The 25,035-nt window shown below is 44.8% G+C and overlaps 2 protein-coding genes across 3 annotated transcripts; both read right to left on the minus strand.

Moving 5' to 3' along the window:
- Positions 1 to 445: 445 nt before the first annotated feature.
- On the minus strand, positions 446 to 12,411 carry TDRD6 (tudor domain containing 6). 2 transcript variants are annotated; one of them, XM_064145761.1, is made up of 6 exons: positions 12,072 to 12,411; positions 5,756 to 11,477; positions 5,253 to 5,371; positions 3,088 to 3,177; positions 2,303 to 2,360; positions 446 to 704 (listed from the first exon to the last, which is right to left on the minus strand). In XM_064145761.1, exons 1-6 carry the CDS (start codon positions 12,348 to 12,350, stop codon positions 643 to 645), a joined length of 6,330 nt encoding a protein of 2,109 aa, XP_064001831.1. In that variant the 5' UTR covers positions 12,351 to 12,411; the 3' UTR covers positions 446 to 642. The 2 variants fall into 2 exon arrangements, with proteins under 2 accessions (XP_064001831.1, XP_064001830.1); XM_064145760.1 differs by having other exon boundaries at positions 5,756 to 12,393.
- Positions 12,412 to 14,236: 1,825 nt separating this feature from the next.
- SLC25A27 (solute carrier family 25 member 27) lies at positions 14,237 to 24,594 on the minus strand. The gene is made up of 9 exons (XM_064145767.1): positions 24,343 to 24,594; positions 22,716 to 22,907; positions 21,850 to 21,934; positions 21,405 to 21,527; positions 20,546 to 20,658; positions 19,640 to 19,724; positions 18,403 to 18,495; positions 17,964 to 18,066; positions 14,237 to 16,284 (listed from the first exon to the last, which is right to left on the minus strand). The coding sequence occupies exons 1-9, from the start codon at positions 24,443 to 24,445 to the stop codon at positions 16,213 to 16,215; spliced, it is 969 nt and encodes a 322-aa protein (XP_064001837.1). The 5' UTR covers positions 24,446 to 24,594; the 3' UTR covers positions 14,237 to 16,212.
- Between the last annotated feature and the right edge of the window lie 441 nt (positions 24,595 to 25,035).

Here is a 25,035-nt window from a genome sequence, read left to right on the forward strand (position 1 = left end):
CATCTTGTCCTAAAACATTAGGGCACCACAAACAATCCATAGCCTCTGAAGAGGAGTAAGAATCTCTGCTATACAGGAGCATGAGACAGGACCATATATAAAGCCCATGAATGTGAGGAGAACAACAGAAGGTGAAATAAGGATGTTTTAAAGATGTTCTTACCCCACTACACATGCACCAGCAAAGCCATTCTACTAGAAGTTTTTTTCCTATAAATAGGAAGCAGACCATCTACCATTAGTGCAATTAATGCCATGTTCTACATACAAGTTTTGTACATGACTGATGTTTCAAAGCATTCACCATTGTTCACAGTACTCTAGAATTGCTTAGTCAAAAGGAGAAAATGCAAAATGTGTATAGCTGCACCTAACTGTAGTGAGCACAACTGGCATGCATGCAGCATCCAGTGTGAAAGAACACGAGTAATTGACAAAACACTAATCAGCATATGCCAACCAAAGCTTTATTCCAGCTTCTCCCACTACTTTGTAATGGCACCAAGTACAGGATTTCAACCCAAGGCAACTGTGTTCCTCTACACACAAAAAAAATCCTTCCCCAAGCCCCACTGGAAGCAGTGACTTTTCTTAGAGAAAAAAACCCAAACACTTCAACTTTGTCTGTATTGTTCCTTGTTTTCAGGAATGTTGGAGGATGTCAGGATCTTCAGCTAAATCTGAACTGCAGACAGTTTGTATTTCTGCAGAGAATAAAAACAGATAAGACCCAATAGAATGTTCCCATGAACTTACATAAATACAGTCATAGCTCTACAAGGTTTCTGATTAAACGTCACCAAATAGTGAATTGTATTAAAAGACTACAATTACAAAAAGTTACTCTATAGGGATAAGGTGGTTGATAAAACAGCTGCCCAAGATGAAGCAAGCAATCCTCCCAGATTTCAGTCGTGAGTTCAAATCGCTCCAATCCCTCAGTGGGGTTACCACTGTTGTCAATTTGGTATCTTCTACTCAGAACTGCCTTTACAAGCAGTGGCCCACAGGTGCAGGAGGATCCAGTTCTGCACCATGTGGCTGCCTGATCTTAGCTCACATTTTCTGTGCTGTTGCCTGAGAGAGTGCAGATGCTAGTACCATGCAAAATATTCAAGAACACAGACAGTAGACAAGTTTCCCAAAAGAGGAGGAAAACACCCAAAAAAACCCTCAAAGTGGTAAAGACTAAAAACAGCAAAAACAGAAAGAGCAAGAATAACCCTAACAACCCTACATTTCAGTGATGCAATTGAAAGAGGATTTGTAGGTTCAACATTGTTTTAACTGCTTCTTTGCCTAACAGGTAACTAGATCTCAGTTGCAGGCTTCATTATTTGTTACCCATAAACTAGTCAACTTTCAGTACAGGTATACTGAAATAATAACCAATCACTGAAAGTATAAATGCTATCTGTCCTTAAGCTTGGTTCAGTCTCAATCAAGAAGCCACCGGTCAAATGCAGAACAAGTTGCACATAGGTTCTGGAATCACCATCCTTGGACAGATTCTAGACCTGAAAGGAAGCTCCTAAGCAACCTGATCTAGTTGATCCTGCTTTAATACTTCAAAAATGTCACTTTCAACCCAAACAGCTCTATGATTCCACAGATTACAGGAATAGTATATAATGGGAAATAACTTACTCTATTTTCTTGGGTACACAGAATAGCTGTTTGCCAGTAACACTTCATTTTAAGTAGCAATAAAGATGTATGTGCACTATTCACAAACTATCCTTGCAACAGCTGAAAGGATACCAAGGAATTGGGACATTCAGACCCAGGCTACAATGCTTAGATCTACCTAGCAGTTGCTCACTTTGATCCAGAAACAGAAGCAAGAGTAGCCTACTGGTGGCCAATACTCAAAACACTACCAAAATCTGTAACTTTAATAACCCACAGCTTCTCCAAGATGCTCAATCCACTAGACTGAATAAATTGATCTCCAATCAAGACAGTAGTAGCTTTCAGCAATGCATTCACCATTACACTAACAGTACATAGACTAAAACCTCTAAGAAAACTACAGCAGTATTACAGGATCACAGGATGTTAGGGGTTGGAAGGGACCCAAGGAGATCATCGAGTCCAATCCCCCTGCCAGAGTAAGGCAATACTATCTAACACAGATCACAGAGAAACACATCCAGACAGGCCTTGAAAGTCTCCATAGAATACATAAGTTCCTAAAAAAGTGTCTCCACTGTGTTTTCTAAAATAAAGCATTTTCTAGAAAACCAGAAAGCATGCAAACACTGAATATACAACCTCTTTGGGAAGTTTATAGTAGTCTTACCTTGAAATGGCAACACTTCTGATACAGACTGCAAGTCTTCTGTTGAAGGGGTTGTTGTCTAAACAGAAGTGCATTCTGTTAGGAAGCTGTCACTGATGCCAGGCTAGTTTGCCACTGAAGTGCTCCCTTTAATACTAGACTAATTTTTCACATCAGTACTTCTAGGCTTTTCCACCTGTTTTCTGTTCCAGAACTCCTTACAGTAGTCTTCTGCCCACTTTTTGCTTTTATGCAAAAATTGCATGTGTGGAATGAACTGGAAATTCATTGTCAGTTATCATCATCAGTAGCACACCTGACAGCCCAAGTTTGGGGTTCCAGCCATGATTTCTTCATGAAATACCAGTGAATGAAAAACACTGATAAAAGGCTTACTATAATTTCCTAAGTACTCAACAGCATTGCCTTTTGTGATCTATGATTTACCTGTCAGTTACACGCCCTGCTGGCATGACCTGTCAAAAGCCACATATCAGCATTATCTACAGCTCTTGATTAATAGCAGTCTTCCAGCAACGTTTCTTCCATCAAGCTCCTCATTAATCTATTCCAAGACTCAATTCACAGTCCTCAGGTGTGACATTTTCATTATAGAAACAGTTTTCATAAATTCTATAGATTTCTATCAGTTATACTGTAGAGATTCACAGATTTAGGTTAGTGCTACTTTGCCTTTCTATTCTCATGGCAACACAGAAAGAATCAAAACTAAACTAAGAGAACCTTTTCTAAATACCAGTACAGGCCAGGCTGGACCTGTCTAGTCCACTACCACACCACCATACCTCAGATGAGCTGCAAGCCCAGTCAGGAATGCCATTCCAGACATTTTCAGGGTCAACAATCTCCTCACTGCCACTGGAGAGGTTCAAGACCTGTAAAGACAAAGCCAAATCATGTCTAGCATGGCAGTGGATTCTGAGAAGACACTTGGCAAGTGAAACATACAGACACAGAATCAAAGAGTTCCTGCCTTTGAAAAGTTTTTCAGCCTGAATCTTCTTGCAAGAATGAAGGATGCTCAGAGGGCTGGAGCACCTCTCCTATGAGGACAGACTGAAAGAGTTGGGGCTGCTCAGTCTGCAGAAGAGGAGGCTCCAAAGTAACCTTATTGTGGCCTTCCAGTATCTGAAGGAGGCCTACAAAAAAAGCTGGGGAGGGACTTTAGGATATCAGGTAGTGACAGGACTAGGGGGAGTGGAGCAAAGCTGGAGGTGGGTAGGTTCAAAGTGGATGTGAGGAGGAAGTTCTTGAGCATGAGAGTGGTGAGAACCTGGAATGGGTTGCCCAGGGAGGTGGATGAGGCCCCATGCCTGGAGGTGTTTAAGGCCAGGCTGGATGAGGCTCTGGCCAGTCTGATCTAGGTAGGGTGTCCCTGCCCATAGCAGGGGGGGCTGGAACTAGATGATACTTGTGGCTCCTTCCAACCCTGACTGATGCTATAAGAAAAAGCAAGTTTACCTCTAATGAAGCTGAATATTGCTACCAAATCTGCTCTATTCTCTCCTGGGCTTCTAAGCCAATTATATTGAGAGAAAGGCTGGAAAACACTCACTAGATCAGAACTGGGTGGAAATTGATGAATAGGGATACCACTGCATACCTAGCACTAACACTTGTCCAAACATAGCTGAATTTAGTTTCAGTGCCTACTAGTAAAACAGAAGGCTGATATCAACTCAAGCAACCAGTCTTCCAAAAAGTTGCTTTTACTAAATGACCTTTTGGATTTCCAATCTTAAATTACAACTTAAAGGCCATTTTATGTAGGTATGATGTACATATCCACACACAATCCCCCTGAACTGGAACACGACTTAAATGGTAGTAGAAAAAGACAGCCTGTTAGCTCGTAATCTATGGTTAAACTTGATTTTCACCAACCATTATGACATATTTCACTGAAGTAGGACTAGTTGTATGTTCATTATTAATTACAGTATAATTTAAGTTTCTCTAAATTTCTACTGTTCGAGCACCAATTCTTCAAAACATCTGTAAAATAGTGCCAAATTTCATGAGTGTTTAATGATAGCACAGTTCTATAGCAGAATTTCCAGGCCTGACACAACCACACATGAGTCCCTATCTCAAATGGGAGCCAGATCCTTCAGCCTTCCCTCTCAATTCATGGGAATAGAAATTGTTAACATAGATCATCTACTCAAGCTTGAGACACTGCTGGTTCTCTATAGCCTGGAATTCCAAATTCACCCTTTACAAGTCTTGTATTTTCACAGTATCACCAAGGTTGGAAGAGACCTCATAGATCATCAAGTCCAACCCTTTACCACAGAGCTCAAGCCTAGACCATGGCACCAAGTGCCACGTCCAATCCTGCCTTGAACAGCTCCAGGGATGGTGACTCCACCACCTCCCCGGGCAGCCCATTCCAGTGTCCAATGACTCTCTCAGGGAAGAACTTTCTCCTCACCTCAAGCCTAAATTTCCCCTGGCACAGCCTGAGGCTGTGTCCTCTTGTTCTGGTGCTGGCCACTTGAGAGAAGAGAGCAACCTCCTCCTGGCTACAACCTCCCCTCAGGTAGTTGTAGACAGCAATAAGGTCTCCCCTGAGCCTCCTCTTCTCCAGGCTAACCAATCCCAGCTCCCTCAGCCTCTCCTCGTAGGGCTGTGCTCAAGGCCTCTCCCCAGCCTCGTTGCCCTTCTCTGGACACGCTCAAGCATCTCAATGTCCCTCCTAAACTGGGGGGCCCAGAACTGAACACAGGACTCAAGGTGTGGTCTAAGCAGTGCAGAGTACAGGGGCAGAATGACCTCCCTGCTCCTGCTGGCCGCACCATTCCTGATGCAGGTCAGGATGCCACTGGCTCTCTTGGCCACCTGGGCACACTGTTTACAATAGACTTCTGTAAAATACTCAAAGTTTAGAGGAAGACTAAAGAAGGACCAGATCTTAAGAATGGAGAAAGAGTATTCAAACCATACTTACCCTGGTACCTTCTTCAGATACCTCCAAAATGCAAGCCTTGCACCACTTTAGAGAGGTCCACACCACGCATTCGGAACCAACAGAAAAGCCCTTCAGGTTACAAGTATACTCACTGTGTTCTACAAAAATGATGGTATATCAGTGAAGGAGGAAGCAAATATACAAACACAACCTCCCAACCCTGCTCCCGCATTGCCCTGCCTCTCTCCAAACTACTTTTACTTAAATAGTCATTAAGTTAAAGCTTTGTCATCCTAAACAGTCTCAAAAACATATTTAATGTTTGGAAATACATTTCCAATCATAAAATCATTAACTTCTCACAGATTATTTGCTTTTAGACTGTCCCATTATTCCATGGGACACTGTACATCAAAGCACACTGACATTACTACAGTAACTTCTCAGGGAATACAAATTAGGTTTTCACAGGAACAGTATTCTTATGCTTGACTGTGCACAATCTTTTGGTTACTTAAAACCTTAAAACCCAAAATCTTTACCTGCACTGCAGTCAGCCAAGTTTTCGTTTTGCCTTTTTTCCACTTCTTCATTCCCAGGCTTACAGTCTGAAGACTGCACAGATGTATCTCCACATTCTGTAAATGACTCAGTCAAGTCTTGTTTCATCCTTTCTTCCACATAACAGTCCTCTTTCTTCAGCCACTCCTTACATTTCTCAGTTTTGGAGTCACCTGGTTTTACAGTGCAAACAAGTCTCTGATTGGTTAAGTCTTTGGTAAGAAATGAAAAGTGACTTCCACTGTTTGAACTTTGCAGTGCAGTGTGTTTCAACCCTATTGAATCCTCCTCCCCATCTTCCTGAGATGGCTGCGCATCAGGTAGCATCAGTTGCAGAAGCTGCTCAATTTCAGCACCTAGCACTGACAGCATGTCATGAGTCTTCAGGCCCATTTTTTTGTCATGTCTATCACCAGATGAAGACAGCTTTAAGGAAGGAGACTCTCCTTCCATCCAATCTTTTTCTGTAGCTTCCGCTTTATGAATTATAGGCAAATTCACTTCCATATTCTCTTCCTTTTCTTCCAAAGAAAGATGAACATCAGATGGAATCAGCTCTACTGTCTTCTCTCCATCACTAACTGGAGGCAACGAGTTCTCTCTCTCACTAAGTAATGGTAAGATTTCAAATTTCAGAGCTTCCAACTCCTCCACCTGCTCATTCACAACTTGCAAATCAAACAATTCCTGTCTGGACAATTCTCCTCTTGTTTCACCGCCCAGAGCTGTCTGTGTTTCAAGTGACTCTGTTCCCAGAGTTTCCTTTGTTTCCTCATCACAGGAGGACTGCAGTGGAAGTGTGTCTAGCTCCACTATGAGCTCTTTCAGATCATCATACGAAGGGTACATTTGTAATTGATCCAGTTCTACTAATGGCCCTGATTCATTGCTTGAAGACTGTACTTGGAGCACTGGTGATCTTTGTGGTTCTTGTTTGTTTCCCAGGAAAAGCCTGCTTGCAGAAGCACTGTCTGGGAGTTCTGCTTTCAGCTCAGCAGCCTCTTGAAACAGCACTTCAGATAATTCTTGTTCTGCAGCTTCCATCTCACTCCCCAAAATATGAAGACTACAGATTCCCAATGGTTCTACTAATGCATTGTTACTGCTGTCTTCTTCAGACATCTCTTCACCAAAGCTACTTTGATGCTCAGCTGTTTCACATCCATCCTCAGCCTTCCCAGACATACACTCAACAGTTCCCACTGATGTATTTGCTTCTATGGTATTTAAAGACTCTGAAGTCACGCCCAGGAAAGGTTCGGAACAAAGGAAAGCACTTTCACTTTCTTCTTGAGCTAAGGAACAAATGTCAGCCATTTCTTTTTTGAGACAAAGAGCCACATCACTGTCTGAACGTCTGTTTTCCTTTAAGAGGTCCACAGGATTTGAGAAAGCACTGTCACCAGATCCACTATAGGGCTTCCAAAAAGACTTCATCTCTTCATTAATATTCTTGCCAGAGCCTTCCAGCTTGACAACAGACAGAGGGATTTCGGAAGCTTTATCTTCCCATGTTTCTATTACTTCAGCTTCTAGTAAGAGATCTTTGGTCATATCATGAAACTTTTGTTTTGCTTCACTAAGCCATGAGCCCTCTGAGGAACTGAAACCTGACAGACAACAAGCAAATGCTTGATTAGGTACTTTGAGCAATTCACGTGGAATTTCTTTGACCATGGTGACGTTAACAGCTTCCTCACTTCCATAATCCACGTGTCTAACAACTACACTGTCACCTTTCATGCTGATGATTTTAGCTCTGTAGAATTTTCCATCTTCACTGTATTTTACTAGACAAATATCACCACTTTTAATACAAGATACACAATCGTTCAAACAGTTTAGTCCAAGGTTTTCAGCTTCCTCTATTTTTTCCTCTATATACTTCATTTCTTCTGTATCAGCACTCTGACTCCAAAAGTATTCTGGACCATCTGCCACTGTGACATAAACTTCTAGAGTCTGGCCTGCTGCTGGAAGCTTCCAGATAAATGTTTTACAATCACTTACACAAGAAATTTCATTCTGTGCCTGAGGAGGCAAAGGCTCACACACAGTTATGTCACCATTCTCTTCTCTCTCGAGTATCTCTCTCGAACAAGTACTTTCCCTACTTGCAAGATTTTCATCAGCTAAATCCACTGTTATTATACCTTGAGAGTCGCTGAGAATGACTACCCATTTATCTTCAACTTTCTCTACAAATTCACATGTTAGCAGAACTTCTCTTGTTCTCCTGGTGAAGTAAAGCACTGCTTTCTCTGCCCAGTCATTTTGTCTCTGTTTAAGTCCGCCCAGGCAGCAGTGAATGCTTAGTGCAGGAATAGATGACAACTCTTCGGGGAGTCTGTGCACTTTACTAGCATCAATTACTGAAGTATTACCATAATCAATGTATTGTATACTTAATGAATTGTCAGAAGTCTTCTCTTTTACTACAGCTCGATACCACAGACTGTCTCCTGGATAAACAGCACTGATTAAGTCCCCTGCTTGAAAAGACTTTCCACGAGACTTCTTTGTTTGTGTCCTATTGTTTAAGCGTTCTGAAATGCTGTTAAGCTGATCCTCATCACTTCCCAGCTGAACGTAAAAATCCAGTGGATCATTTACATGAGACACATACACTAACACTTTAAGAGCTGGCACTATCTTCTGCTGCACTAGATCAGAACCATTTTCAATCGTTATGCACCCATCTTGAGCATCAGGTTTAATATCTGGCTGTGTATCCACCTGGACAGAGAGCAGAGACTCTAACAAAAAATCATCCGTCTTACGGCTAAGCATTTCATCAGATTCTGGTAATCCAGCTGCCAGATCTCCTTTCCCAGTAGGCTGGAAAAAGTCTGCATCACCTCTGAAGTGCCTTTCGTTAGTGTCACCTCCTCCTAGGGCAGATGTGCTTTTTTTGCTTTCAAGGAGACTACCTGCATTTAAAGGAGACTCTGCAGGTTCATTTGTCTCATTCACATCTTTATTTCCAGAGTACAAAGTTTCATTTTCTACATGCCTACACGGTGCTGTGTTGTTTATTAGCCTTAACTCCTCCTTCAGTTTTGCAGTAATCCGAGTACTGCCATCGTATAACTCCATCAACAGTTTGCCATCGGATTCCCTTCCTACTACTACTGCTTTTAATTGCCTTTCTAAGATAGCGTCTTTAAACCATGTCATAGCTTCTTTGGGAACATGGGCTGTATCAGGTAAGGAGCACTTTATGGCTTGCATTGGCAAAAACAAGATATCACAAGCATCACTGGGTAAAGGAAGCAAGTGATCATTCTCTATTGTCTCTGTATTCCCAAAATCCACAAAGTACACTTCCATTTTAGGGCTTGTTTTTGTAATTACTCCCCTGTACCACGCATTGTCAGTGTACTTTGCTAGACACAAGCTCCCAAGCGTTTTCAAGGGATTTAAGTTGGTCACTGTTTCAGAGAGGTGACTGATGTTATCAGCAAGCTGTGCTAAGACATCTGCATGTCTTTCAAGTTGGCAGTAAAATGTCCACGGATCTTCAACATGCGTAATATAAACATCTTCCTCCCCTCCAATTTTGATATCATGCATAGAATAATAATAAGAATGAAGCTGAAAGGAGGGTATCAGACACTTCTGAGGAGACAACTGCTTTGCCACACCTCTCTCAGTCAAAAACTGGCAAGCACTCTGAAAAGGTGTCCTTAAGTCTACAATGTTAAATAGTTCCTTATTGTTTATCGAAGCCAAGGCAAATATTGTACATTTCATTTCAACATGACAAGATGATGCATCAACAAACTCCTGAAAAGCCTGAATCGCTTCCTCGCTCCAAGCAAACGGATCCTCATCATTTGCTTGGATTATGTTGTAAAGGCTACACCTGAAAGCCTGAGCTTCTAACCTAAGAAAGTCATTGTTAGTTGAGCGGAGGTTTGTCAGGGAGACCAGCTCTCTGTTGCCATAGTCAACATACATGACTTCTACTTTTTCTGCAGAAGGGACTTCACCAATTATTAAAGCCCTGTACCATTTTTCATCCTCTGAATACTGGGCTAAGCATACAGAATTTGGCCAAACATGTGGGTGGGATGAATTTTTGCAATACTCCTGAATTTCCTTCATTAATAACTCTAGGTCATGGTTATTTCTACTTAACTGGCACCAAAAGTAACTTGGATTTTCAACATATGACACAACCACATTAACTGTACTTCCCACTTCTAACTGACCTCCGTAAGAGGAGGTAGGTTTCATTTCTGTATAAGCCTGTCTCAAAGAGGCATGCATATTTTCCTTGCCACCATGCTTCTGAACAGAAACAGACTGACTCTTTTTAGAATTGTGAACACCTTTCACAGGGGTCTCTCTGACCATCACAGCCACCTCAGGATTAAGCGCTCTATCACTTCCCTTTAGATCAGATTCTTCTGTCGGCTTCCTTTCTGCATTTATTTGGTATTCCTCCCCAGCACATGCTGGGGCAGAAGCCTGGCTCACAGCCTCATCAGGTGATTGCTGAGGAATTTCAAGTATTTCACACCTCTGGTATTCAGCATATCCTCCCTGGGCCATGAGTTTACTTAGACTTTTCTCCTCTAATTGAGACTGGTCAAAAATTTCAACCTTGTATTTGTCACCCCACATATTCAAAAAACGAACCTTTAGTCCCTTGTCCAGTACAATCTTTCTGAAGGCAGACACAGATGATTCACTCCAGCTCCCTCCCAAAGGGGAGACACCTGCCAAACAACACTTGAGAGCTAAAGCAGGTAGTTCCCTGAAGCAAGGCAGCAGCTCCTTCACTGCACACCGCTCTACAGTTTCCACATTGCCTCTGTCCATCAGCTGTATTTCTACCCCGTTGTCCAGTACTCTGGTAATCACTGCTCGATAAAAGGCACCATCTTTCCCATGAGCACAACAAAGGGATCCCACTTGCAGACCCCACCCAGGACCATCCAACTTTGTGGTATGAGAGTAAAAATTCCACATGTTCTGCTTCAGCTTCCTGAAGAGCTGGCAGTGCTCATGGAGCTGCAGCCAGAACTCAGATGGGTCTTGGACATGAGAGACCTGCACATTATAGAACACATCCAACTTCAGATGGACACCAACTACAGGAACAGAGGTCAAACCTTTGTGAATTAAAGCAACAGGATGTACTCCTGGTGGCAATTCCAGTTCTTTGGCTGTGAACTCTTTCAGCTGCTCCCCAACTTCAGTTTGGCTCACTAAGCAGCATGCCTGCACCCCAAAAAGATGGTTCAAGTTGATGCCATTTTCCCCATATAAATTAACATAATAGAGATGCTCAAAGGAGTTAAATGCATTGATGACTGCGCTCACTCCTTTGCCCAGCAGCAATGCTTTCAGCTCATCAATCTGAGACGGGGACCAGCCATGACCCCCATCTGAGATACCCTGAAGAGCACATGCGTATGTCACCACAGGCATGCGAAAACACTCAGCGGTCAAGTGACGCAAGTTAGCTCTGGTCACAGCCTCCTTCCTGCCATAGTCCACAAAAATAACTAGAGCCATTTGCTGGTCCTGCTCCCCAGCAATAAGCTCCAGCAGGAGTGCACGGTACCACTGGCCATCCATGCCACGGGCAGCACAGGGTAAGCCCACTTCAGGCAATAAGTCTTGTTCCCACTGATCATAAATGTGGCACATAGTATCAGAGAGACGGTGTATCTCCTGGGACAGGATCTGCAACTGACAGTAGATGTGGTGTGGGTCAGAAACATGGGTCACTAGAACAGGTTCCTTCACACCCACCTGAAGCTGTGGGTAGAAGTAATCCAAGGCAGGTGTGACAGGCTGATATGAGGACAAAACACTAACAAGCTGTGTCACTCCAAATGTTACATGGCAATGTGCTAAATGCTGCAGTTTGAGCTGATTCCCTAAGTGGCCATAAGACAGGCAGCGCCTGAGAACCTGGCAGAACCAACTGGGAGTGACCTGCCTGGCCAGGCCCAGGTGATGCATCTGTGTCACAAGCTGGGGTAGCTGAAGCACTATGAGCTGGGGCATCACCACCTCCCGCACCAGACCAGACACCTCCTTGCCATGCAGGCAGCTGAGGAACTCCATAGCTTCTACTGTCCAGGTGGAGACTGGTACATTCTCATAGGTTCCCAGCCTGGAACCTCCAGCAGGCAGCACATCAGCCACTACAAAACCCAGCACCTCTGGGGGCAGACTGAAAAGCTCCTTGAAGCCCTGCACCAGGTAACAGGCAGACGTGACAACTGTGCAGCCCTCATCGAGCAGGAACACACGGTACTGCTGGCCACGACGACTCACCACACAGCAGCGGTACCAGTGTCCAGTCACCTCCACCAGGCCTAGGTCTCCAACGCGCAGCTCAACCCCACTGGCCACTCGCCTGCTGGGACCTGAAGCAGTTGCCAGGTGCTGCCGCACCACCACCTGGATCACACGGCGGAGCTGTACATAGTCAGCACTGCGCTCACCCTGCAGCCCCCAGAGACACAGGACGGGCACCTCGGGGCGCAGGCCAACGGCGCAGACCCGCAGGGCCAGGCTGGCGCCCGGGCGCAGCGGCCCCGTCCCGGCGCTCATCCTGCCGGCTCGGCGCTGCCGTCTGCGAGGTGCGAACCGCCGCCGCGCGAGCCCCAACGGCCGCTCCGCGAGGCGCAGGCACCGCCCCCCTCCCGCCCCGGCCTCATGCCGAGTGCCCTGCCCACGTGACCCATCGCCGCGGCTGCCCGGGGCGTCGAGCCCGCTTTGATCCCGGGCGGGATGAAGGGTGAACGGGAAGGGCGGCGCGGAGCAGTACTCCCCGGGCCGCTCCTGCTAAATCGAGACTGATAGGAGTAGGTACAAAGAAGAGGGTTGCGATCGGGGCAGGCTTGAGCCGCAGAGCTGGCTGGAGCTGCCCTCGCCCGGGATGGAGCGCTCGACACCGGCTGTGCGGCCGAGGAAGGGCCGGGGTGAGGGCAGGAGTGCTCTTCGAGCGCGCTTAGCTGCCATTGGCCAGAGCAGGCTACAGGGGCGGGTCGAACGAACAGGGCTTGGGGCCTATTGGCTAGCGTCAGGCGGCAGTGTGAGGGCGGCAGCTCGGGGCGGCGGTGGGTGAGCGGTTGAGCGGCGGGAATCGGCCGCAGGCAGCGGGAATCGGCCGCAGGCAGCGGGTGGTCTCCAGTTTCGTTACAGCCAAGATCCAATTCAAGTTTGGGCGCCTGAGGAGCAAGCTAGGCGCAGAAGGTCAGCCCCTCACCCCAGCAGCGAGACTTTGCCGCAAGTTGAGGTGGGGGCCGTCCCGCGGCTGTCACCATTCGATCTGTACCTTCGTCTGCGGCTGTCCCGTGGCATGAGACATCTGTCTCCGGCAAGTGGCGGCTTGCTTAGTGTTTGAAATTAAAATAGCTTGCTGTTAGCATATAAGAATGAATGTTGTGGTCGCATTAATAAGGTTGAATTGAAGCTTGTTTTGCTTTGACTAGCGCAAAGCGTGACTTCCTTAGCACGAGTAGCTAGATTTACTGAAGCCTCTGTCCACAAGCAGTGCACTGATGCAACTCTGGCACCTTGGGAAGTTTTGAGACCCTGCATTCTGTGAAAAATGAGGTAGTCCACTCTTGCACTGATCCATTTCATCTGTTAGTTGTGCAGGCATGTGATGGCTCCCTGGTTGCACATCCTTTTTCCCAGGCAGACCTTTGATATTCTGATGGTGCTGCCTTACAGCCTTTAGGGACAATCATTAGAAGTGGACATGTGAGGAAGGAGAAGGCCCAGGATTTCACTGAACTTTTCTAAGGTCACAATAGAGTCATGGAATCAGAGAATTATGGAATGGTTTAGGTTGGAAGAGACCTCAAAGATCATTCAGTTCCAACCCTCTGCTATAGGCAGGGACACCTCCCACTAGAACAGGTTGCTCAAGGCCTCATCCAACCTGGCCTTGAACACCTCCAGGGAGGGAGCAGCCACAACCTCCCTGGGCAACCTGTGCCAGTGTCTCACCACCCTCACTCTAAAGATGTTATCTAGTTTGAATCTCCCCTCTTCCAGTTTAAACCCCTTACTCCTCATCCTGTCATTACAAGACCTTGTCAATAGTCCCCCCCAGCATTCCTGTAGGCCCCCTTCAGATACTGGAAGGCTACTATAAGGTCTCCTCCAAGTCTTCTCCAGGCTGGAGAGCACCAACTCTTGAGCCTGTCCTCAAAGCAGAGGTGCTTCAGCCCTCTGATCATCTTCATGGCCTTCCTCTGGGCTCACTCCAACAGTTTGATGTTCTTCTTGTGTTAGGGGCTCCAGAACTGCACACAGCACTCCAGCCCAGGAACTACAGTGCCACTCTAAGGATAATTCTTGGCTTCTGAAACTGAAGTTGGTAATTCTAAATAAACATGGCCAAGCACTTCACCAGGTAGAAACTTATGTTTGAAAAAAAATGAATTAGAAACCACTAAGAAGTAATGCAGGAAACGACCACAAGGTTTCTTATTCACATTATTTATTTATTTTTAAACATGAAATCATAGAATGGTTTGGGTTGGAAGGGACCTTTAGAGGTCATCTAGTCCAAATTCCCTGCAGCATCTTCAGTTAGATTTCTCAAAGCCCCAGACAAACTGACTTGGAATGTTTCCAGGGATGAGACATCTACCACTTCTCTGGGCAACCTGTGCCAGTGTTTCACCACCCTCACTCTAAAAGATTTCTTCCTTCTAAATCTCCTCTGGCTTATTTTTAAAACATCACCTCTTTTCCTGTCACAACAAGCCCTTGCTAAAAAGATTATGTCCATCTTTCTCTTAAGCTCCTTTTAAGCATTGAAAGGCAGCAAGAAGGTGTTCCTGCAGCCTTCTTGAGGCTGAACAACCTGAACTCTCTCAGCACTACCTGATAGGAGAGAAAGACTAGGAACCAGCACATGTGTTTCATGAAGAGCTGAATTTAGATTAAAAACGTTTTTTACTAAAAGACTTCTAAAAGTACATTTTTAAAACCTCAGTAGATTCAGTACTCTTGCATATCCATCACCAGAGTTATCTTTGTAACAGGACTGTAGGCAGGGCTACTCAGGGTGTAACTGAGGAAGCAGCTTTGACTGCTGGTTTATATTTGCTGGTGATGGTGTGCAAGAAGGAAACAACTGGATTAGTTTCTCAGGCTGATAACTAGAAAAATAGCAGTATTACCACCTAATAATGGTGAGAATATTTTCCTTCCCAGGCTAGAATCACACACCCAAATGCGTGCAGCCACAAAAGATCTACCATACAATCAAAAAGTGTAAGTGCAAGCCAAGAGATGCCCAAAGTGTATTTAATCAGAAACTAACTCACTGAAGATTCTAGCTGCATGCTAGTCTAGAAGAAATCTTACTTACTCAGAGTGCTACATCTTGTACAACTATTTCATTATGAGACACTGCTAAATCAAAACAGCTTAGTTCTGTCTACGTTATCATTGCTTTCATCTTGCATTTTTGCTTCCTGATTGCCAAAGATAAGCTTAGTGACAAACAGCAGCAGTCCCCTATCCTATAAAATCTGGAAAGCTTTAGGTTTAAAAACCAGAAATCATTCCTATGCAAACATTTTGTGGTATTGAAGAAAAAAATTAGACTTCCACCTAGACTGAAAGTGGGCACTGTCTGTATTTCCATGAAAAAGTGGTACCTTAATGACTCAGTCTGTCATGTCAGCATTGTGATTGTTACAGGACGAGTAGTTTAACTTAGTTCTATGGACACCATGTGTATTGTAAAGCCCTAAAGAGAGACAGAGCAAAAACTAGACTTTTGATTCCCTGGGTACAGGACTGCATTTCATTCATGGATGTTATTCAGATGGTTGAGTGCAGGTCAGGTGGTCTCTGGGACCTAGGAGGAACACAAACACTTCCACCTTTTGTGCAAAACAAATTTGAAACTGGGTAAACTGCTTTAATCTTTTTTTGGTCCTAGCACCACAACCTTGGTTTGCTGAGACAGCAAACTAACAAGAGGTAGTCCACATGTATGTAAATGTAATAAAACCAAAACTTCTCATCTAATTTTATGGACTGCTTAGCCATGGAAGACGTTCAGTGATGGGTTGTCAACCTGCTCTTTTCCTTTACAAGATGAACTATCGCTGTTGTCAGACAAGTGAACAGTATTGCATTCTACTTGTTTGGTAAATATTGGGGGTTTTTTACCTCTGTTTACTGTTACAGAAAGCTGATGCTGGCTGCCAGATAAAGTGTTACTGTGACAATTTTATCCTGTAGAAAAATTTCATACAGCAGTTTGACAAGCAAATAGGATCCTTAAGTCATAGTTGCTCCTAACCACTAAGGACTGGATTAGGGGCAGCAACCTATACATGTGATCCTACTCCCAGTCTTCAGGATTGGGATTGGGATGCCTTGTGGAATGAGAATTCAGTCTTCCATTTTTTCTTTGTTTTGAAGTGGTTTCATGATTTTAAAAAGAACTCACTCCATAGATCCTTCTGATCTGTTCATATGTAAGCCAGAACACCATTGACCAAGAAGCCTGTGGGGACAAATAAACACAGAAGTGGTCCAATGATTAAACCCATTAGATTTAGCTGTCTCTTGAAAATCATAGAGCCATGGTTTGGGTGGGAAGGGATCTTAAATATGATCTAGTTCCAAACCCCTGCCATAGGCAGGGACACCTCCTGCTAGACCAGGTTGCTGAAGGCCCCATCCAACCTGGCTTTGAACACTTCCAGGGTTGGAGCCTCCACAACTCTGGGCAACCTGTTCCAGTGCCTCACCACCCTTGTGGAGAAAAAAAATTTACTCTTTAGATCAGTGTCATGTTTTTCATTAAATAAAACAATCATAGTGTTGCATATGGTTAGAGCTATTCAGTTTTTCACAAGGACACCTAAACCTTTTATTTTTCAGTTTGCCAATACATAATGTTTGACCTGAAATTTTTCATAAAAGTTTCATCTTTAGGGGCTACTTCAGGCTGAATGGTTTAAAAAGAATAAAAAGGGGTTTGTATCTTCTAAAACCTTAATCAGACAATTATACAATTCTCATTGTATAAAATCTGTATTTTGCACCCATTTAGTTGAGATGCTCTTTTTTTTCAATATTTATTATTTTGTTAGAGCAATAGATATAGGCTGGATGTTAGGAGGAAGTTGTTGGCAGAGAGAGTGATTGGCATTGGAATGGGCTGCCCAGGGAGGAGGTAGTGGAGTCACTGTCCCTGGAGGTGTTCAAGAAAAGCCTGGATGAGGCATTTAGTGCCGTGGTCTAGTTGAGTGGCTAGGGCTGAGTGCTAGGTTGGATTGGATGATCTTGGGAGATCTCTTCCAACCTGGTTGATGCTTTTCCTGATCCTCTGAAACACTCATTAAACATTTCCAAAATCACAAGCCTTTGGGAAATCTACATTGGCTGATGTTCCATGGAAACTGTAAGTAGTAAACTCATAAAAAGCCCATCAATACTGAATGTGCTTTGGCTCAGGGGATTGAGCAGAACCTTCCTGTAATTGCTCTTACCAGAAGTTGCTGGCCACTGTTGTGCTGAGTTAAATTAGAGAAGATTTGTTGCTTTTGATCATAGTGTTTAGTCTGGTAATAAACAATGTTAGGACCTTGAAGCTCATTGGCAGAGTCACACTGTTAAATTCTTACAGATTTAGAAGAACAAAAAAAGTAGTAATTTTTAACTTCACTCCTGGGAATTGTCCCTTGCCCAAACTAACATTCTAGTTCCCAGGCTTCTTTGGCTTAACCGTACAGATGTTGCTTTAACGCCCCAGGAGTGTGCAGGAGAAAGCACCATCCTCAATACAGTAGGAGCAAAAGTGAGGCCCAGACAGGGTGCAGTAATATAGTAATTACAGGATCAGGAGAGAAGGAGGAATGAAAGTATGAAGAATGCAAAGGGAGTCCAAGGCTAGGAGTAAGAGGGGAACAATGGAGAGTTTGATAAAGGGAAGAAGCAGGGAGCCTAAAACACTAAAAAAAAAGCAAGGAAAATCACTAGTAATTAATTAGGACAGCATTTCCCAAATTAAAGAGATGCAACAGGCAACATGGAGGAGGTTGTGTCATCCACTGCATTCAACTATGCTAACTGCAATTACTCAAGAGACCCAAATAGTTTTGGGAAAGTGTTGACACAGAGAGAACTCCTTACATTTTAATGCTACATTGTTCAACTAGAGAGTTAAAAGGCACTCACCATTCGCATCCAGGTTGGTATAAAGCCTTTGTATAGAGACATAAGCCCTTCACCCTGTACACTTTGAATCAAGCAGTCCATGGAAGACTTATACAGCAGGCCTCTAGCAATGTGCAAGGAGAACAAATAATATTAAGATTACAACTGTGCAATTTAAAAAACCTGCTATCCCCTCCCTGCTCTGAAAATTAATCTGTATCTGTTAAAATCTCTACAAGCAAGAGCACTTTGGTGAGCTCACTGGAGTCTCATCAGAAATCCAGTATGCAACTGGGCATGCTTAGGTGCCCATCACAACAACCTCCCCAGACATGCAAAACTGAAACAATAAAATGATCATCAGAAAGATGAAAGGCAAATTAGAGACTTAGCAGTTCATGCCCAGTGAAATCATTGAGACTTAAGTGTTCTGAAAAACTGGTCTCTGATGTGTCCCTACCTTCCCTGCTTGTCTCTTGGCTGGTTCATTATCCGGGTCTTGACCACATCAGCTGGAGATCCCAGAATGGCAGCTACCAGGCCAGAACAGCAACTGCCAACAGTGATAGATACTTGAAGATAACTAGGATTTATAATGGTAATTGAAGCATCATAACTGAAATTCTATTATATAGTATATAATATATTAAAACAGTTATCATGGAATTGTTTTGGGTGGAAGACACCTTTAAAATCATGAAGTCCAACCATTAAACCAGTACTGACAGTTAATCACTAAACCATGTCCCTCAGTCCCACATTTACATGTCTCCTAAATACCTTCAGGGATGGTGACTCCACCACTTCTCTGAGCAGCCTATTCCAGTGCTTGACAACCCTTTGGGGGCAGAAATTTTTCCTTGGCCCTCACCTTGACCCCCACGTTGCTGCAACCTCTTTTCAGGTAGTTGTAGGAAATAGAAGGTGTCCCCCTGTGCCTCCTTTCCCCCAGTTCCCTCAGCCAGTACTTGTAAGACCTGTTCTCCAGACCCCTCACCAGCCTCATTGTCCTTTAGTCATGTTCCAAGAGCTTAATGCCCTTCTTGTAATGAGGGGCCCAGAACTGAAGACAGTATTTGAGATGTGGCCCTACCAGTGCCAAGTACAGGAGGTCAACTGCACTTCCCTAGTTCTGCTGGCCTTTCTGATACTCTTTCTGATACAAGCCAGGATGCTGTATCATAAATTCATGAGTAAATACATCATAGCTTAACACAGACTTGATTTGGGAGGCAGTTTGCTGGTAGTGCTTCCTTCACTCTCTGTCCAATTCTGAGAAGGGACCTGCAGGCAATTTATTATACTGTTTATATAAAACAGATTTCTTAATTTAAGGGAGTGAAAGAGGTTGTTCTGTAGAGTTTAGATTGCTCATTCTTGCATTTTGCTAAAATTAAAAATAGGTTAGATAAAATAGTGTCAGTTCTGGAAAAGTAGAAACTCCTGTGCTCTCACAGATATGTGAGGTTGCCTAATGCATCAGCAAGGCACTTATAGTGATGGCAGTTTTGTATCAAGGGCTGCATCCTTTGTTTTGTGTCTTTTGTACAAAGATATTCTCAAGTAGTTACAAAGGTAGATTTTATCAGCGGTATCATGACCAAAGTCTAGAGACTTCTGCTGGTACAGAGAGGCAGATCATAGAGGAAGGCCAGAAATGCTCCATAGTGGAAAAGATGTGATTTGGAATACGGCACCTGGCAACACTGTGAGTCAGGCTGTTGTCCACAAGTGGTGTGTTCAGAAGCAAAAAGTGTTTCACTGAGTCATAAGTGGTCAGATCTAGAAAGAGGATAATGAGAAAAAACAGCATTGTCAGGAGGTAATGGAATCTGTGCTTTTCATTACTGATGGAGGCTTGGCAAGACCTAAGCTTCCAGTGCAGTTCCTCCCATTGACACAGTTAGCACTCTGCCCCCAGTTTCCAATGATGATTGTGGCACCTAGGTCTTGTTGTTAGACATGTAAGCATGTGTTCCTTTTCCCTACTTCCTTCTCCTGATTTATCCTACAAATGATAAAATGCATCCCAAATGGAAAATTCTGCAAAACAACTCACTAACCTGTCCTGGTTTCACTAGGATAGAACCAGAAGCCAGCCATGGGCTGCAGGCTGTTACCAGGTTTGAGTCAGCCAGGGCATCTGACCCAAGTTGCCTCACAGGTGTGTTCCAGGCCATAAACCTCACACTCAGTATAAAAGGGAAAGGTTGCAGAGGATAGGAGGTGCTCCTGCTTGGGCTTATTCTGCTCCTCCAGTTCCTGAGGCTCTGCATCATGGTGGAACTTGGCTGCCTGTGCTGGCTCTGCCTTGCTGACCTTGCTTGGGTAGCAGGTAGACAAGTTGTGGCTAGCGAGGTCCCTGCTGTGCTGCCTGTGGGACCGCCCCAGCTCCCAGATTACCATCCTGTAGGCTCAGGCACAAACTGTTATTTTTTAAGCAACTTGATTTCCACAGGTAGAAGACACTTAAGACAGAAGTCACCTTCCGTGTGTTGCAAACAGGTCCCCAGTGTAGATAACAAAGAGACAAAAACCAGAGGAGTAGCTGACCTCTCCTTAGATTTGGCCCTGCGTGCTGCAGAGCAGATTATTAAATTTACCTCCCATATTCACCAAGGCAGCTCTCTGGACATTTGGAACCCATCCAGCCCAAAGGCCCCGTATTCCTCCTTCCGACAAGATCTTCATAAATGCATGGTGCACTCCTTGAAACCTGAAACCAATGTGCAAGTACCAAGTAGAGAGCCCAGGTATGGAAAAGTCTTTGCATATTCCAAGTTCTCACATAGCAAAGGCAATGTATACCTACAAGGATCTGGCTCTCCAGGTCCATTTTTGGAGCCATCTTTGACTTTTATAGAACTATAGGATTGTCTTGGTTGGAAAAGACCTTTAAGATCATTGGGTCCAGCTGTTAACTCAGTAGTGCCAATTCATCACTAAACGATGTCCCTCAGCATCATGAGGGATGACCCTTTGACCCCACAGCTGCGTTTTAGTGCTAAAAATGTGAGACACCAAAGGATGCCTTTGGGTTTGGTTACAAAGAGCAGCATGTTCTGGTACCTGCAGGAAGGTCTTGAGCCCTGCCATCTGCAGGCGACCCATTCCTTCCCTTCACAAGCCATTTCCCCCATCCTTTCTTCCAGCTTTCATTCTTCAGAAAACATCCTTCCTTCCTCCCAGCAGAACACTGACATGGACATGTAGGTTGGGTGAGAGTTTGTGGCTGCTGGGACCAATAAATCTAAGAAGGCAATTATAAATGGACTAAGGAGGAAGTCTAGAATCTTGCACCTTCTCCACTGCCCAGAACCATTGCATGCCTCCCAGGTACTGCACTTCTCCCAAAAGGGCTCGAAGGAGCTGGGGAGATGGGAGAAAACAGACAGAGCTACACCATAAACCGAAGAGGAATAACTGACAGGAAAAAAACTGCCAGCTTCAAGAGGAACTGACCGTAATGGCTTTCCTTCCAGCTTCCTTCTTCCTTCCATCTGCATCTGCACCTTTACCAGATCAGTTGGGCTGGCAAAAAACTGTCCAATGGCACCTGCAGACATGCCTCCAACTACAGCTTTCCTGCCAAACAGGGAAAGAAATTAAATTCCAGAATGCGCTGAAAATCTTAACAAACCACAGTGTTCAAGCTGAGAGTACAGCAGCAAGGCCCAGGTGAAACAAGTGTCAATGGTTATTCCTTAACAGCCAAAGTTAAGGTAGTAATTGTGACTGCAGGTAAAGTAGCCAGTAACACTTTTGTCAGTTTTAAGAAAGAGTTGGACCCCTAGTTTAGATTTACCCTCTTCAGGGTAGGTGAGGCATGAGTCAGCTTTTAGGGCTGCAGGACTCCTGTAATATAGACAACCCCCAAACAGGCAAAAGTGTAAACATGCCACATTACCAGAGAGGAAAGCTGTCATCCTCAGCTCTGCCAAGCACAGAGTCACGGAGATGTTCGTACACAACCATCCGGACACCAGAGTACACTGCAGAAAACAAAATCAGGAGACAGTTCTTGGATGTGCTATGTCTGGAGGTCATGGCTGTGATAGAGATTTCCAGAGATTGGTTGTAAAACACCCTAGACCTTGCCTGGCTGAGCTGATCACTACTCCCACATTCATGATCAAAATGGGGAAAGTGAGGGGCCTGCCTGGTAGCAATATAGAGCCAGAATTTTTTAGCATCAGAATATCTCTCTGGCTGAGCCACACATCTGCTGGGAGGCTGCCACAGCTAATGCCTGCATGCCAAATAGGTGAGACCTCACTGCTTTCCTCTCAGCTAGTGCCAAGTGTGAAACCTCCCACAAGTGCTTTTGAGGTTTACTGCTGCCACAGTATTTCCAAGTAAAACATAGAAAGCTATTACCTGTGGCCAAGCCACAATAAAATACTTCATCCTAGCACTTGCAACCTTATCTTTTTTTACCCAGCCCATGCCCACTTCCCTCAAATAAAAGTTATTTATTGTTCTGAGGACTCTTAAGTTTAGTCTGCCTGCACTGAAGATCTTTCTGCAAAAACAACAGGAAAATGATATTCTGTTTTCCCAGAAGCCAGAGTAAGGCCGTGAAGGAGCAAGCAAGAGAAGGAAGAGACAATACTGAGACAGCATCCCATATATTCAAAGCAGGACTGCAGGGGAGGCTGAGAAGTCTATGAAGACAGATTTGAAGTCCAAGATGATATGGCAAGCCTGCTCCAAAAGGCTCTTGGCCACAGAAGGCAGGATCCAAACTTGTCCCATCACAAGCAAGAGAATCACCTATGTGGCGGTAGACAGCTGGTGTGGCTCCTTGCCAGAGCTTTTGTAAGCCTTCTTCTTGCACAATGCCAGCCGTGGTGCGCAGCATGCCACGATAAGGGACTGTCTGGCCAGCAGCACCTCCGCTGCGGTGAGCAGCAGCTTCACCCTGGACCTGCAGTCGAGTTTTTGTGAGATCCAGGGGAAATGTCACTGAAAAGAAAGAGTGGGGAACGATTGTCAATACAAGTGCAGCTGCGAGGCTGTCTACCACCCTGGTAACATCTGCTCCACAGGCACACTGCTAGGTGGTGAAGAGAGCTGTGCAGGCACTAGCAGGCAGCAGGGACTACACCCAACTGGAGTACATGGGATTTGTAGAGAGCAGGAGATTCACATCCAGATCTGTCAAAAGTGGCATGAGCAACCAAAACACATTCCTGACAAACACTAAGTCTTTCTCCCTTGCCTGTTTTTGTGGATTTGTTATGCAATACATCCAGTTTCCAATAAATTCTGTTCCAGTTGTTTCTCCTGAATCAAGATCAGTCAAATCTCTTCATTGAGTGTGTCACCTCTCCAATTCTGCCCAGCATAACAGCAGCACCATGTCACAGTCACGAACAACCTCACACGTGCAGGTGAGCACCTATGCTGCAAACCACTCTAAAGCATGCTGCTTTTCTGATGCAGGCACAAACCCCATGCATAGCCTGTTGTTTCTCTCAGCAAAATAACTGGTGGCCAGGAAAAGTGATCCATGTCAATCTCAGGTTACCAGGGCTGCTCCTGAAACATTGTGGATATATATTTGCTGCCCCTAATTTCAGTTTCAGGCCAGGAGTATCCCACTGAGTGATGAACTCCCCCAGCATTTCTCCAGAAGAGGTGGTTTTGGTTCAATACCTTTGCAACACACCAAACTACAGGATCCTTCCAGAGCAAGACTCAGGGGAGTGCAGTCACCACTCGAAGCATCAGCAGCTTTAGATTCTGTTTGTGCATCGCCTTTGGTATTCGTGTTTAAAGACCAGCAAAGACTGTTAAGTTAAAAGTCATTAGATCAAGCAACAAATTTGCCCATAAGAGCTTGTAGAGATTATACACAATATGCTGGGAAATAGTCCAGATAAATTCCAGATCCCGAAGGAGAGCTACACAGTGCTGCTTTCCAGCAGTTCAGCAAGCAATTTACTGTCCATCTCCACAGTAACCAGAAACGTAAGATTGGGGTTTTCTCTGACGAAACGTGAATTAACTAAGCAAAGCAAAATCCTGCAAAAGACATCCCCTAGCTACTAATTTAGGCAACAGCTCATCCTGCCTCCTTCGTCTTCTGAAGACCGAGCAAGCACAGTTTAAATTAGTCACGACCGCCTCGTGCTAATGACTGCAGCCCTTTGGTCACGCAAGGAAGGATTTAAACTTCAAACACCCCCTCCCTTCGGCCAGTCCGATGGCAAAGACACTTGCCAGGCGTAAATCACCGAAAAGTCACGAATTGCCGATCACAACGAACAGATTTGCTGTAGCAGACAAGCCAGAGCGCCAAGGCATGAGGCACCCGGGGACTGAAATTCCCCCGGCCCCCCTGTAAGTAAGTAAATGTTGACCCCCTTCCCTCTCAGAAAATCACGGTGAGTTGTACCTAGTTCTGCCACAGCCGCTGCACAGGCTGACAGAGCGAATTTGCTGGCCCGGGGCCATCTCTCTGACAGAGGCAAGCTCTTCTCTTCTTCCGCAGGCGACATCTAGCGTCTGACATAGACCGGCTAACCAGCCACACTGCAAAGATCTGCAGTGAAGGCAGCCCCTAGCACAGCTCTGCACCGAGTCGTTTTGCAGACAAATTGCTGAAGGTCATGTTTCCTCCAGCAGCCCGAACCGCAGCAGCCCAAGTCCCTCCTGCAGAGCTGCAAGGTCCTTGTGCAGTGACACAAGAGACTTCGGTGCAACAGGCTCCTGGGAAATGTAGTCTGCCTGCGACGCTGCCCTCCGCCAGGAAATCAGCAGTGCAGGTACAGTCACACGCACAGTACTGTCCGTTATTTCATTAGAAACATAGGATTAACGAGACCTAGAGATGATGAGAGCACATGCTTTCTGGGGTGCTGTCACTGATGGTGGTTCTTCTGGAAGCCCAGATTGTGTCCCTGTGTCAAGCAGCTGCACAAACATCTGAGATGGATAAAATGATACAGATCTGGTTTAACAAAAGCTGCATTAGCTAAAGCTACGTGCTGAGCTGGAGAGCTAAAGTGCTTGTAGTAGTGTATGTCTCCTGGGGATTAGGCACAGAGCTGTGTAGTTTGAGCAAGGGGAATGCAAATCTGGGAAGGTA

The sequence above is a fragment of the Pogoniulus pusillus genome, chromosome 7 (assembly GCF_015220805.1).
Source record: "Pogoniulus pusillus isolate bPogPus1 chromosome 7, bPogPus1.pri, whole genome shotgun sequence".
Taxonomy (NCBI): Eukaryota; Metazoa; Chordata; class Aves; order Piciformes; family Lybiidae; genus Pogoniulus; species Pogoniulus pusillus.